The following is a 15,261-nucleotide window of genomic DNA, read 5'->3' on the forward strand; positions in this document are numbered from 1 at the left end:
ATGTGTTTCGAGGGACTGCCCCAATCAATCTCAGTGATTGCAATCACCAAACTGAAATTTCTACCAAGGATAGCATACCTCAACGTTGGAATATATGTATACCCTTCCGCTTTTTCTCTCTCTCTCTCATTGTCTACTGCTTCCTTCCAGCACTTCCACTCCTTTTTGGCCAGTTCATAGTTCAATCACTCAACATTACCTTCCTGATATACATATCAGGCATCACATTGACATACTAGAAGAGCAGTGGAGGAAGGAGCAGTTTTGGTTGATTGGAGGAACGAGTGCCATCTTGGCTTTCAAGGTCTTCTAAAGGTCATAGCAGGTATTGAGATCACGTTCACATCGACATAAATCTGGAGGTGATGATATTTGTGGATCTCTGCATCTTGAAATGGACGTCGTTGGATCATGATGACAAACTTGATTGGAATAGCTGCTGCTGTTTGTCTCACATTTTATAGTGTCATACCACAAAGAAGCAAATTGCTTGGAGAGTGTTCAGTGTCTGGCACATCTGTATCCATTGTGTTTGTGTGGTCTGGTCTTAGGCAATCACCATATCTCTCTTTTGGGTGGCTATTAGTCCCCTGTCAGGTTCAAAGCTAAGTTGGAGGGTCGTTCCAGTTCCCTTGATGCCATCAGCGTCTACCTGATGAAAGCATCTTCCAATGCCAGATAGATCATGAAAAGATGACGTGCCATTGGCATAAGAAAACAAACCGGAGAGAAAATAAATAAACATTCATGGTAAAACTTTGTAAACATACGCAACATGTTTATACTACAATTTTTTTCTCCATACGCAAGTATATTTCTACTTACAGACTTTGAAGCACATAATGCACAAGTAGTAGGGTGACTAGGGTCTTATTGTTCAGCCGAATTACTGTTGGGTCGAGCGTCAAGTACACTCTCCAACATGCTTAAAATCTCGGTCATATCCCGAGGCATATTCTCCTATTCAGTAATCTGAGGTAAATTCTCCATGATTCCCATGCATTCAGTCATTTGAGGCAAATTCAGAAAATTCTCCATGATTCTCCATGAGGCATATTCTCCTATTCAGTCATCTGAGATAAGTTCTCCATGATTCCCATCCATTCAGTCATTTGAGGCAAATTCCGAAAATTCTCAACCGATTGAGCAAAGTCCTTCAACGATTCAGCCATCTGAGGCGAATTCTCAATCAATTGAGCAAAGCCCTCCATGATTCCAGGCATATTCTCCACCGATCCAGTCATTGGCAAAATCTCAAACAATCGAGGAAAGTCCTCTATGATTCGAGGCAAGTTCATGATTCCAGGGATGTTCTCCACGATTCCAGGCAAGGACTTGATAAAGTTCGTATCCTCCATCAATTTAGTCATCAGATCCATCATCTCACTAATCTCAGCAGGTATATGATTCATCAGATCAGGAGTGATATTCGCCAACGCTATAAGATTCTCCATCGATTCAGGATTCTTCTCTGTCAAAATTCCATTCAGCAACTCCATCAGTCTAGGCATCATCTCCAACAATTCAGGCTTCGCTAACGAACTAGGTAAAAACTTCTTTGCAAATTCGGGCTTCGTCTGTATGATTTGAGACATCTTCCCCGTGAATTCAACCACCCTCTGCATCATTTCAGGCTCCATCGATGTTAAGATCTTTTCCCCGACCTTGAGACGTGGCTTGATGAGAGTATCCCATGCTGATAGGGGTGTGCCAAATCTACCGGTCAAATTTGAAATCAAAGAAAGAGAAAATTAAATTTGTCAGCAAATTAATAAGTCTCTCACAAAGTCAGCAAATTATGAAGTCTCTCACAAATTTTAATAGAACACTTCTCAATCTAAACTCTAAACTAAGATGCAAATTCAGATTAAAGAAATCAAGATTTCCGATTCCGGCTGGATTCTGGTTTCGTTAGCTAACATAACGAACAAATTTTTTTTTTTTTTTTTCCCTCCTTCCCACAAATCAATTGTCCACAGTTGGTTGATTATGATCAATAATTACAAATGATAACAAAGAAAAATAAGTATTTAATAATGGAAAAAAACAGGCTTCCACCGTTTATTTATCCTTTTCGTTTTTATTTTGGCTCAAGACCCCATGTAATTAAAAAAAATAAAAATAAAGAAAAGTTAAATGATATAGATAAAGACAGATAAAGTACTTTGTGGCTTGCTGAGATGCGTAATGCAGTGGATCGTTGAGTATGACTTGGTTATTGCTCCCGAAGTCATAAGCAGAGGCCGGAACATGAGGGCAGTCTTCCACATACAAGTGTTGCAATGAAGGACACTCCATATCAATAGCAGCACTACCACTGTACAACATAGGAAGATCCACCAAGCCTAGGTACTTCAATTTTGGAAGAACGGTCTTCTTACTGAGCTCTGATTCCTTGCTTGCTTCGATTACTCTTTCCAAGATAGGGCAACTCTGTACTGAAATGATTTCCACTTGAAAAAGACATTGAGCTACATCAAATGTGAAGAGACATCCGTGAAATTTGCATCGGTAAATTGACAAACTGTGAAGCGCTTGGAACATTGCAGGTGGAGCAGGACCATTACATATGCTTTTTACTGCTTCTAGCTCAAACAAGTTCATCTTTCTCAGTTTTGATTGTTCTAGCTCAAATCCTTCACATCCAAACACATATTCCATTTCAGGCACACGCTTACAGAATAGGTTCTCCAGATTTGCCAGTCTCTGTAACAATTTTGATGGTAACAGGACATTTCCCAACTTAGGACAATCACGTACCTGCAATACCTTCAGATTCCAGAGAGACCTAGATGGTAATTCACTAGAACATAACTCCTTCAGGGAACCCATACTCTCCAAATGCAATTCTTCCAATTTCTCGAACACAGGTTTATTTCGCATACTTGGTATTGCCTCCAAATTGATCAATGTTACCAAGCTCTCATTGGGACCAATAACTGAGAGATGCTTCAGACTATGTAACATCCCATGGTGATATTCCACGAGAATGTTATTTAACCCTGTGAAATTTACATACATTAGCCTCTCTGTATTCTCTGTCACCACGCTGACAAACCAAGCTGGTAACATACAAATGGTTGTATCAAGAACCAAAGATCTTGAATATTTATGACCATCTCGCCAGAGTTGACCATGCTGGTTTCTGATAATATTTCTGGTGTTCCTGTCTCTACCAATACATATATCAAAGTCATTCCAACTCAGATTGACCCAAACCCTTCTAGGGATGCATTTCGCGTCAGATATGCAAACCTTCAAACTGTTCAAATATGATAAGCTAGTTACCTCATCAAAGCTAACATTAGTTGTTTCTCCTTCTCCCTCAACTTGACTCCCCCAGTCCCAAAATCCACATTGCAAGCACAGTTCTTCTAATTTACGCAATTCTGATATCACCCCAGATGGAATTCTGACGATACCTCCACGCACTGAACCCTGGCTACTAACATCCAACACCCTTAAATTGGTCAAATTTCTTATTTCTGTTGACAATTCCTTTAGAGGGTACTTTTTCATACTGAGAATCTCAAGCTTCTTAAAATTTTTCAGTATGGAAATGTCAGATATATTCTGGCAAGAATCTAAATACAAACCTTGGAGATTGCTTAGGTGAATAAATGACATGGATAGGGATGATATACTAGTGTTACTAAGATCGACGACTCTTAGTAAACTAGTATTTTTGAAAAAAGTATCAGGGATCTGATCTAAAAAATAATTCTCTTGTAGCAATAAAATTTGGAGCTTCGGACATACCAGCTCTTCAGGTAGCTGGCGAATGTCGTTCGTCATGAGTGAAATTCCAGAATGGCCTTCACGCAATCGACATGGCCAATTCTTCAAACCACAGCCAGCTTCTACGAAAAATCCGTACTCGTCTTCAGATCGTGCAATTTGAATGGCTGTATCCCGGATGACATCATGCATCCTAACACATCCATCAATTCCCCTATCCAAAAGCAAGCTAGAATGTGTAAGGTGCTTGGCCACTGAACCAGCTTTTCCTCTGGCTTCTTGGATTGTGTCAGTATCTTGAAACAATCCGTTCCCGATCCCATACTTGAACAAGTCTTCTATTCGGATGTCATAGTCTTCTGGGAATAGGCAACAAAGCAAGAAGCATGACTTGGAGTCCTCATCTTTCAAGAAATCATAACTTAGTTTTATGCATTCGGATGCTTCTCCATTATCGTCAAGGTTGGCAGCACGCGACTTCTCTAGCCGTTGAGCTGCGTATTTCCATTCTGTCAGGTCTTTATCTCCAAGTGCCATTGCAACTGCTATCAATGCAATTGGTAGACCACCACATTCTCTAGCTACCTTCCTCGCAACATCCTCGAAATAGGTCGACTCAAAAGACTTTCTTGCATATTTCACAAACAATGTCCATGAATCTTCATTCGATAGGGTACTGAGGGTGATATTGTCTTGGCTCATCATGACATGACAAACATTCCATATCCTTGTGGTAAGTAGGACTTTGGAGTTGCAACTCTGAAGCATGTTGTGGGTGGGAATTCCTATGCTTGGCAGGTCTAGTCTACCCCAAACGTTGTCCAAGATTATAAGGATTTTATTTCTTCTCAATATCTCTGAAGACAATCTAGAAGCTCTTCCCTCATCTGTCTCGTTCATCAATTTGATGCCTAGCCCATCAGCCAAAATGGCTTGAATTCTTTTCAAATCAGGGGTTTGATTAACTCTAACCATAATCACATGATCAAAAAGGCCTTGCTTCCGAGCTTCTTGACCAACATGTTCCACAAGGGTTGTCTTTCCAACGCCCCCCATGCCGTACACCCCAGCGGCAGTGACGTTGTTATCTTTTAATGCCCTCATAAGCTGATCCATGGCTTGTCTTGTTGCTTCAAATATTGTGAAATCCCCGGTGGACTCAATTGCAGTAGGTAGTACTTTAGTGCAGACAAAGTCCACAATGGCATCAGCAAGTTCTCTGTCAGTCCTACAAGGAAGAATTAAGTGTAAATATAATATAATCCAAAAGATAAAACTGTAGCTCTTGGTAATTAAGATAGCCTCATGATATGCTTACTTAAACTTGTCTGTATGCCACCCAGAAAAAGTGGCGACCTTGTTTAAAGCATCTCTCCATTGCTGCAACTTGTTTGATTCGTATCTCCCAGAGATTTCATGCTTGGTGAAAGCTTCTTCAAAGATCATCTTCTGATATCTTACATCAGTAGGATTGACATTATAAAAAAGTGGAAAAACTCTGTTGTCTTCCATGCATTGACAAATCTTTGTAAGTTCCTCCAAACACCAAGTAGAAAAAGCATAGTTTGGCGAGAGAATCACAATTGCAAACCTTGATTCTTCAATTGCTGTTAGGAGACTGGGAGAAATAGCATCCCCTACCTCGAGATCTTGATCATCCAGGAATGTTTTAATTCCTCTCCTGTTTTGCAGTCGATCGTATATTTCGGATGTGATACTCTTGCGAGTGTCAGGACCCCTAAAACTCAAAAACACATCATACTTCCACTGACGAGCTGATGATGACGGAGAGGCTGTTTTAGAGCTTGATGCCATTGAAAACGACCGAAAGAGAAAACGAAGGCAAGCAGCGAACAAAAGGAAGGAAAGAAGAAACTGCAAAAAAAAAAAAAAAAACCAACAAGAAAGATGGAGGTTCTAGGAGTGGTGGCTGATAGACGTTTTAGGAGAAGAGACTTTTGCATATTCTAGACAAAAATGAGCTTCTTTTATATAGGAAGCAAGCATCTTTGATCACCGTGTAGTAGCTCGAAGGCAAAGAGCGTATGACCTAACCTTTCGATGTACCCAACAGAAAATTAAAGATAATAATATCACAGAACCTCCAATATTATTATCTTTAATTTTATGTTCGATGTATCCAAATATCAGCCGATCTGTGCATTTGTTTTTATTGGTCGATCTGTAATTAAAGATACATCGATGTATCCAAATATCAGTCCATTACAGATTGCCCGGTTTTGTTTGATGTTTTAGAGACCCAATTAAAAACAAGTGCACATTTTTTGAGGCAGTATTTGGATAAGGGACTCGATTGGGCGGAGATGACATTTCGCTGGGATTCCAATATAATATCGGTCCATTACAGATCGGCCGGTCTTGTTTGGTGTTTTGTAGACGAACATAAAAACAAATGCACATCTGTTAGGCGTGTGTTTTGATAAAGGACTCTATGTTGAAAAATTCTTGCGTACGGCAGCCGCACCACGTGGCCGTGCGGCTGCCCAATCATAACCCACAAAACTTTTACTTCATTCCGAAAATGTTCCTGATTTTTAAAGGTGAAATACCCAAAATACCCCCCTGCTAAGGGTCTGATTGGTCAGCCCGTACCACGTGTACTTTACGTCTGCCGTACGCAAGACTTTCTCCTCTATGTTGGGGGGGGGGGGGGGGGAGATTCCAATATAATATCAGGCCATAACATATCCGGCCGGTCTTGTTTGGTGTTTTTAGTGTTTTTAGGCAGTGTTTGGATAAGAGACTACGGGGGAGGATGATATTTCACTGTGGGATTCCAATATTCCTTGCCACATGTCCCTTTGAGGAACTCTATGGGGGAGATAACTTCTTTTTTTCCTTCTTTGTTTGCATTTTTTCACGCTTTATGAATTCATTCTTTCAAATAGGGAAGTGTGTATAAAACATGGTTATTGAACTTATAAATAATGTGTAGTAGATTAAAACCCAAATCATTTCCTAGGGAGTTGTTACTCAAACCGAGCCACTTTAGATCGATCCGGAAGACTTCCAGGGCTTTTAGAAACTTGCCCCCACAAAATTATTTTCGATCAAATCAACTACTTCAACTGAGAAGCTTTGGAAAATGAAGATGGGATTGGACCAGAGAATTCATTTCCACTAAGGATTATCCGTTGCAGACTAGACATATTGAGGCCTATTGTAGGTGGAATAGTGCCCTTGAACTTATTATCCAAGGCTCCAAGTGCGAAGGCATTCATGTTTGACATGTTAAAAAGGCAGGGAGGCATTGTACCAGAGAGATTATTGGGACCAATTGCAAAAGTAGATAAGCTTTTCGGTTGGCCCATCTCCTCTGCAATAGTGCCCATTAAGCAAAGTACTTTAGTTGATGAAAGATTTCCCAAGGACTGTGGGATGCCTCCTGTCAGATTGTTTGTCTCAAGATTAAGGTACACCAGCTTCAACAGTGAGCCAATCTCTGATCAAAAGTCACCGGTAAGGTGGTTTGATCCCAAACTTATGATGATCAGTTCCTGGCAGAAGGTCAGGTTGACTGGAATTTCTATTGATCATAAGCTGCAGTCACACCAGATCACTCCTCATGAAGACAAAGAAAACGTAAATCACAGCTCCAGCCATTCTGTTATAATCTCTTCTAGAAAACCATAACAATTCTGTTATATCTTCATGAATTATGTAAATGATTCTCTCCTAGTTTTCAGGAATTAAGATATAGATATTTGTGTATAAATACGATCAGGTTGTAACAGATTTGCAGAATGAAATGAAAATATCTCTTTGAGCTTTCTCTCTTTTCCAATTCTCTCTACTTTTCTTCAATTTCCCCTTCCAACAAGTTTTTACGGAGATTTAGATGCCGGAGTCTGAACAAATGATCAACTTGCTGTTGAATCTTGCCGGAGAAGCAGTTATCTCGAAGGCTGATGAACCTGAGAAAAGAGAGGTTGCCAATGTCAGGTGATATGATTCCTTGCAAGTCAGAACCCCGTAGTTTCGAGGCTGTTACTCCTTGATGCCTTGTGCCGCAAGTAACTCCATGCCAGTTGCAGAAGTGAAGGGATTTATTCCATGAACCCTAGGACGGGTTACTTCGATTTCAGATCGAGAAAGAACATATAAATTAAGTCAAAATCATTCTCAGGATCCCATTAAAACTAAGCAAATACTTAAAAAAGATATTCAATCGAGGAAGAACAAATATCTGGGTCCAAAATCGAGATGCCATTCTTTCTCAAACAAAATTCACAAGAATCTTCATTCACCACATACATAAAAAAGGCCTTAACATAAGTAACAAATGTAGCATATAAATTCGAGATTAAAAACAGCCAATCTTTTACAGTAAAGTAAAGTTGTATTTGGTTTCTGATAAACGAGTGGCATATTCGTCCCCAATTTTACAAATCTACATAAACCTTAGGACAAAATTGAGATGAAACTAAGTAAATTCGTTTCAACTCAATAAACAGATTGGAAATAGTTTCATCGGTTCCTTTTCCCCTGACTAAACAGATTTCAGATTCAATTCAACGAGTCTGGGGAGGAGGAGGTCGAGTATTAAATTTCTCAATTATAAAGAGAGGTTTAGATGTTTTTACCCCCTCCAACATGTTTTTACTGAGATTTAGACGCCGGATCTGAACAAATGATCAACTTGCAGTGGAATCTTGCCAAAGAAGCTGTTATCTCAAAGGCTGATGAACCTGAGAAAAGAGAGGTTGCAAATGAAAGATGATATGGTTCCTTGCAAGTCAGAACCGCCGTAGTTTCAAGGCTGTTATATATTCTTTGATGCCTTGTGCCACAAGTAACTCCATGCCAATTGCCGAAGTGAAGGGATTCATTCTTTGAACTTGAACAGGGTGACTCAGTCAGTTTCGTTGCTCAATACATTTACAGCGACGGTAGGTTGGGAAAAGGTAATCAAAAGAACAATGGTAATCACATGAGGGTATAGAGAGCAAAATGCACATAAGCTGGGTAGATGAAGCTCCATTGAGTTGGCCAAATGAAGCTGAATCGTTATGGTGTGCTATGTAACCTCTATTTTACTCAGATTATATATAGTTTACAGAGGTAGGGTGAACTTCCAAACTGCCGATATTTAAATACTATGCAAATCGGAGAATATCTGCAGAGATCTCTAGTACATTAAAGAAAGAGTAACTTTGTTTTGAGGATGTTATATATTATGTTCAGTATCGTCAATATTCATCAACCAATCTTCTATACGCATTGCTAATTTGCTCTGCTGTTAGAATATTACTAAAGACCATTGAATTTTTCTTCATCCAAAATGTGACCATTGAATAATTACTATATCATTATGGAGATTTATAACTAGGATGAACTAATTAAACGTTGATTAACAAACCAGTACAGCTTCTTAATTCGAACTGTTGAAGTTTTTAATCTCTGCGCAGGTATTGAGATCTCATTCACGTTGACATCAAAATCTGGAGGTGATGATGGGATTGGTGAGTTGGTGAGTTTCTACTTCTTCAAATGGACGACCTTCTTATGATGCCAACAATCCATGATACTCGTTTGGAAAAGCTAGCTATTGCTGTTTGACGTCTGACCTTAAACGGACCATTCCAGTTCTCATCGATTTATTCATAAATTCTACAAAGGAATGTCGTGATGTTCATTTTGCACCAGTGCAACTGTGCATTAGTCCTTACTTTGCTCCGTCTTATTTACCCTATTAGTTTTGTTCCATGAATTGCCAGCATTAATTTTTCTTTGCTTTGCTGGTTCAGTTTTCCTCTTTGGTCTTTTTTGTTTGATCCATCTCTCTAGTAATCTAGTTTGTTAATTCAGTACACGTGTACACCAAATCAAAAACAAAAAAGTAAAGAGTGCTAGCATAACTTCGTTTTTTCAGAATTCAGAAAAAGAAAAATAATATTATAAAGTTGAAGCTGTTTACATATGACTACTATTGCTACTGTAGTACAGATAGCTAATAAAACAACTGCTACCAATACATGAGGAAATGTACGGGTTCGCAAAAGCCAGAAGAAGGGGGGAAAAACTAACTAATATCAGCAGAGCTGGAGAAATCACTTTCTAACAGAAATACGGACATTGAAGAATCTGCAACCAGGATTAGAATCATGCCCTAACCCAGCCAAGTTGTCTCCAAGCTTGTTTGGTTCCATAAAGCAAATCCTTCTTCAATAACCTGAAAATTCTTGACAATAACGTAGAGAGGATGAAGAATGTCAATAGGTTGGAGTCAAGCTGAGACCTGCGACCCAATCAATCCCAAACCCTTGAGACGGCACCAAAGCTCCGCCTCCAACACTTGACCAACTCCAAGCATGGTAGAGAATCCCCTTCAATGAAACACTACAATCATTCTGTAATACACCACAAGTAGAGTGACTCTGCCACCAATCATCTGCAGCAAAACTCCAACTAAGCTGCACAACATTTCTAGCAAGTTTTGCATTCACAGCCTTATTGGTTTCATAGTAACCATAACCTTATCCAAATATTATCCTAGGCTTCCACATGAACAACATTACCCAAAATGCAGAACACATTAATGGATTTCAAGTTGAAAAGCAAGAAACCATTAAAAATCATAGAAAAGGAGGAATAAAACTCACAGAGTCACATGTAGGTCAGAAAGCAGCCCAAATTGTCGTGGATGCCTGCATCCTTTGAAACGATAATCAATATATAGCAGCTAGTACACCTAGCACAACAGAGAGGGCAGCGGTTGCCACACTGCTTGTGCATTCTGCATTCATCGGTGAAAAGCCTGCCATCAACAACAATCCATACGAACAAGTTCTAAACTTTAGGAGTCTCCATACGAAGCAACGCTGCCAATTACAATCATTACCAGAGAAAAAGCACTGACAAGCACTTTTCAAATTGACATTGCCATTAGAAGGTCATCATCATAATTCTTTTGCCACCTAATTCACATAAGACTTCCTAAAACTGCAAACTCCCTATCCAGACCACAACAACACAGAGATATTTGGATCCCCTAAAGACTTTAAACCCATAAACACGACTACCCAAAACATAAATTTTACTTTTTTTTTTTTTTTGACTGGTTTAATTTCATTCACTAAGAACAACACAATCAAGAACAGCAATGGACCCATCACGAATCTAGGCTTAACCCACTAAACAAAACACGCGCCTCAGACACCTCTTCCTCAAAGAACAAAACTTTAGCAGAAGGCTTAAAATTGCAAAGAGAAATCTGACTCTGGAAGAGAACAGCCGTAACCTGCCGCATATCCGAGCCCCGGAGGCGAGACGGTGGCCGGAGACCATGCCTCGCCGGTGCATTGGGAGTAGGAGGTGCGCTCGGGATTCCAGATCTAGGGTTAGGGCTAGGGCTCTTTGCTGACGTAGGCGACAACATGAAAGAAGAAGGGGTTTTGTCTTGGAGCCCCAAACCCTGGAATAGAGTCGCCAATTTCCGAGGACCCGATTTCCGGCCACCCAGATTCGGCTTCAGGTATTTGTTCCGGCGATCGGAACGGTTGGAATTGCGGGAATCAGAGAGCTTTGCCATGATGGAGATGGAGAGAGCGAAAGAGTTGGTGAGGTCGAGAGAGAGAAATGATCAGAGAAAGTGAAGCAGAGCGTATCGTTTCGATTTTCGAATATATAGGATACATGAAGCGTACAATATACGCGTATTAGTTGTCTGTATTGCGTTTTCTCTACGCAATTTAGTGGTCTCTACGCGTACTTTTAATATCCTAATTACACGGCGTATTTGTTAAAAATCAGAAAATGAAATTTCATCTCCTCTACTCTACTATGAAGTAAGGACTGAAATTTAAATTTTTCCAAAATTGCAGAAAAAGATAACACTTACAAAATATCTGACCAATAATTGCATTAATCTTGTTTTCGTTGAAAATTGAAATTCCAAATATCCAACTATCCTGAAATTCTAAAACGTACAGTTGAGATTAATTCATTAGGTGGTTAGAAATTGAAATCAATTGAAAGAGTAATTAAGATTTCTTCTCCACTACTTGTTTTTTTTTATACAAACTGGGATAGAGAGGAGTTTGAAACTGAACGGAATTGCTTTTGTGAGAATTTGAATAGAAGCTAGATCGCGTACTTCTCTTTGTCTGTTGCACATTATCGTTTTAATTTTTTTTTTCATTGCATATCTGATTATCTGTCAATTTTTATCTATATCATGGGCATTCTAGGGAGTTCCATTTTTGGTAGAACTTTTTATACCAAATTTGGCGCCTCCCTTTATATATACTAGTAGAGATTTTTGTGTCTAATTTTCCATGTAGTTCTTACTTCTTGTTGGTGAATTTTGTATATATGTCTGCATTATTGTTTCTAAGATGAAAGTAATGTTGTTCTCTCTTTGAGATTTACTTTTTTTAATCTCTTTTTGGGTCTTCATAGGATTTTTGAGACTGTTATTTGTTAGTGATGTATTCATCTGAATTCATATATTTTGCACTTAAGACTTATATATTTACTTTGTTTTTGAGTCTTTAAACCTTCTTTTGTATGCTACCATTGAGAACAAACTAACTTTTCAATATTGATCAATGTTTGCGAGGTCGCAGATTTTTGAAGAAATAAATTCAGTACTTAAAAACAAGATGTTTTCGATTAAATCCGCTACTTGGCTTCAGACTGATCCTATTCAAGCCCATCCCAAGGTCAATATCATGAATGAAATTTGGAAATTGAATATTCCTCCTAAAGTCAAAATCTTTTTTAAAGTCAAAATCTTTGCTTGGCTCTTATCCAGGGGAAGGTTAAAGACTAAAACAAGGATTGCTAGTTTTTGTGATAATAATGACACTGTTTGCCAGCTCTGTAGGCTGGGGGATGAAGACTTAAACCATGTCTTCTTCTCCTGTCCCTTTGCCTCTGGAGTTTGGCAGAATGCGGGTATTAACATTTATGATTTTTCTTCCTTTGATGCCTGGTTTCTTTCCTGGTTCAGGAAGGGCTACCATAAAGTGAACACTGAGAATTTGATAGTGCTTTGCTGGAAGATTTGGGAAGCTCGAAATAATCTTATTTTCAGACAAAAAACAGTCTCCCCCATTATGGTTGTTCATGCTGCTGCTACTCTGGAAGCTGGTTTCAGAGACAACAATCTTGTGAGGGATACTTTTCCCCTCAGTCACTATGGTATTATCAAGTGGACTCCTCCTCCTCCAGGAGTTTTCAAACTAAACTTCGATGGCTCAGTCCGAGACAAGAACAAAGCTGCCGCAGGATTTGTGATTAGAGATCATGATGCAAACCCTATTTTTGCCGGATCCAGATCCTTTGGCTCCTCTTCAGTTCCCATTGCTGAAGGGAGCGCCCTAAGAGACGGCCTTTATCACGCCTTTCTTCTCAAGTGCAAGAAGCTCATTGTTGAAGGGGACTCAAAGCTGATCATAGATGCTGCCAAAAATAATTGTACCGTTCCTTGGAGGCTCAGAACCCTCTTTAAAGACATCTGGTTCCTCTCCAGTCAATTCGAGGAGGTGGCCTTCATCCACATTCCTCGTGAAGCCAACTTGGTTGCTGATGCGGTTACTAACCATGCCCATTCTTCTCCAACCCCGACGACGTGGAAGCAAAAGTTGCCGTTCTCCGCTTTTTCTGCTTTTAATTTTGATTACTTTAGCTCCAGTTGTAGTAGGGGCTTCGCTTTGTAATTTTTTCTTTCTCTTCTCAAAAAAAAAAAAAAAAAAGAAAAAAAGAAAAAGAAAAAGCGCGTATTGTCCTACACATCCAGTGGCCCTCCTATTCATTTCTTTCAAATATATATGTAAGTGAGAAATTTTAAGTTGATATTCTCTGTTTTTCTAATTCCTTCGAATTCGGCAAGGTATCCAATTGATGATCATCAGCACCACTTTTGACTTAGGCATCAATGAAGGATGAAGGTTGTACTCATGCATAATACAAAAACCATTTTGGTCATATTGCTCATTCTGATAATGAAACCGTTTTGCATAGTCACCATGATTCTCTTTTTGTAATTCTTGACATTATATATTTTGGTCCCTAAGTATCTGTCTTTTCAGGACCGAGAACCCTTGTCTCGCCTTCTTCAATTTCACAACAGAGGGGTTTTCACTCTTGTCTATACCACCCTTCACAGGGACGTAGCTAGGAATTAAAAATGAGTTGGGCTAATTTTAGAAAAGTAAGGTAGCCGATTAGCCTAAAATATTCAAACCGTCGGCGTTTCCAACACCACCACCATCTGCACAACAAAAGCAAGGTATTCGATTAGTCTAAGGTATTCAATTAGCCAACTGAAGTTTTCACCGTTTGCAGAACTAAAGTTTTCAGCATGTTTTGGAACTATTAATATAGATAGGCTATATATTGATTTTAGAACCAGGTACGTTTTGGAACCAAAGTCAGACCAGCATATATAGTTCAATTTTAGAAATAATCATAGATTGTGGGCACAAGTCAGACAAAAACAATCACAGAAACAGGAGGAATTGATGAAGGTATTCAATATAGGCCTGATTCAATAATAGGAAATTTAATTAATGTATGCTATTCCTCTAAGCAACTAGCCGACTAAGCCTAACGTATTCAATTAATGTAAACCCACAAATAACTCCAAATGAAGATGGAAAAACAATCGATTAAGATTTAAGAGGACCTTAAGCTCTAGAACCAGGAGGGGTAGCCGCGTGGAGCGGTGGAGGTGGCTCGGTGAAGTCGCGGCGGGACTGAGCCTCAAAGTGAGTCATGGCAGCTGCGGGAGTGATTCTTGAAAGATAATGATTTTGTAATTGGATTGCATACCTCAAACTTGAGATTGCTTTTCTATTTATATTAGAGTTGGGTCCATATACAATGATTGTGAGATTCAATGATAGTAACAGTTACAAAATCAGATAGCTAGAATCAAGCTAATTAATACAAAAGGAAATAAAGACATTGATTCAGTCTTTAAGATAATGATTCAATCTTTAATAGGTGATTTGCCGTTATCAATTTGCATTGATTTATCAATTCTCACTTCTCAGACGGTGACTGAGTGTCGAGACCTAGTCTCCTCCTCGATCGCTAATGGACTTAGACACTTAGTATAGTGTTTTTTTTTTTTCCCTCCCTTATTTGATCTATACCTATACTTGGCAACTTTTAGCCCAAAATAGCCATAGCTGTAGCTACGTCCATGACCCTTCATATATACATGAAATGGAAAATATACTCGAATTCCAAAAAAAGAAGGCAGCATTGACACACATATGATACATATTTTTTTTTTGAAGAACATATGATACATATTAGTGAACTGAACAAGTGTTAATTCATTATGACCCACTTATTTTCATAAACATTATTAGGAAAAGAGTAGTTCTATTCATACTTCCACATTTGATATGTAGACCTCTCTATATTTTTGTATAAATTTATTCCCCACTTTACCCTCTACAAACTAAAAAAACAGAAGAAGGAAAAAACTCATATATTTCCATCTTCTTGTCCATGACTCTTCGTCCTTCTCTATTTCTTTTCTCTCTT

At 39.0% G+C, this 15,261-nt stretch overlaps 2 protein-coding genes and 1 long non-coding RNA gene across 3 annotated transcripts; 1 reads left to right on the plus strand and 2 right to left on the minus strand.

Moving 5' to 3' along the window:
* Window positions 1–725: 725 nt before the first annotated feature.
* Window positions 726–5,744, minus strand: LOC133742197 (probable disease resistance protein At4g27220). The gene is made up of 3 exons (XM_062169875.1): window positions 5,057–5,744; window positions 2,165–4,966; window positions 726–1,716 (listed from the first exon to the last, which is right to left on the minus strand). Exons 1-3 carry the CDS (start codon window positions 5,551–5,553, stop codon window positions 1,062–1,064), a joined length of 3,954 nt encoding a protein of 1,317 aa, XP_062025859.1. The 5' UTR covers window positions 5,554–5,744; the 3' UTR covers window positions 726–1,061.
* Window positions 5,745–9,606: 3,862 nt separating this feature from the next.
* LOC133743577 (uncharacterized) lies at window positions 9,607–11,350 on the minus strand. The gene is made up of 2 exons (XR_009863153.1): window positions 11,000–11,350; window positions 9,607–10,516 (listed from the first exon to the last, which is right to left on the minus strand). It is a non-coding gene; the product is annotated as an uncharacterized LOC133743577 (long non-coding RNA).
* A 1,081-nt stretch (window positions 11,351–12,431) lies between these two features.
* Window positions 12,432–13,421, plus strand: LOC133744687 (uncharacterized). The gene has a single exon (XM_062172754.1). The coding sequence runs from the start codon at window positions 12,432–12,434 to the stop codon at window positions 13,419–13,421; it is 990 nt and encodes a 329-aa protein (XP_062028738.1).
* The last annotated feature ends 1,840 nt before the right edge of the window (window positions 13,422–15,261 follow it).

Source organism: Rosa rugosa, chromosome 4, assembly GCF_958449725.1.
Source record: "Rosa rugosa chromosome 4, drRosRugo1.1, whole genome shotgun sequence".
In the NCBI taxonomy this organism is placed as follows: domain Eukaryota; kingdom Viridiplantae; phylum Streptophyta; class Magnoliopsida; order Rosales; family Rosaceae; genus Rosa; species Rosa rugosa.

Excerpts from the sequence above, each read along its gene's own strand:
- LOC133742197 (XM_062169875.1), bottom strand. The coding sequence starts at position 5,553 with ATGGCATCAAGCTCTAAAACAGCCTCTCCGTCATCATCAGCTCGTCAG. Across the intron at positions 4,967-5,056 it reads TGGCATACAGACAAGTTTAA|GACTGACAGAGAACTTGCTG; the intron begins GTAAGCATATCA and ends TCTTCCTTGTAG. Across the intron at positions 1,717-2,164 it reads GCATCTCAGCAAGCCACAAA|ATTTGGCACACCCCTATCAG; the intron begins GTACTTTATCTG and ends TTTGACCGGTAG.
- LOC133744687 (XM_062172754.1), top strand. The coding sequence starts at position 12,432 with ATGAATGAAATTTGGAAATTGAATATTCCTCCTAAAGTCAAAATCTTT.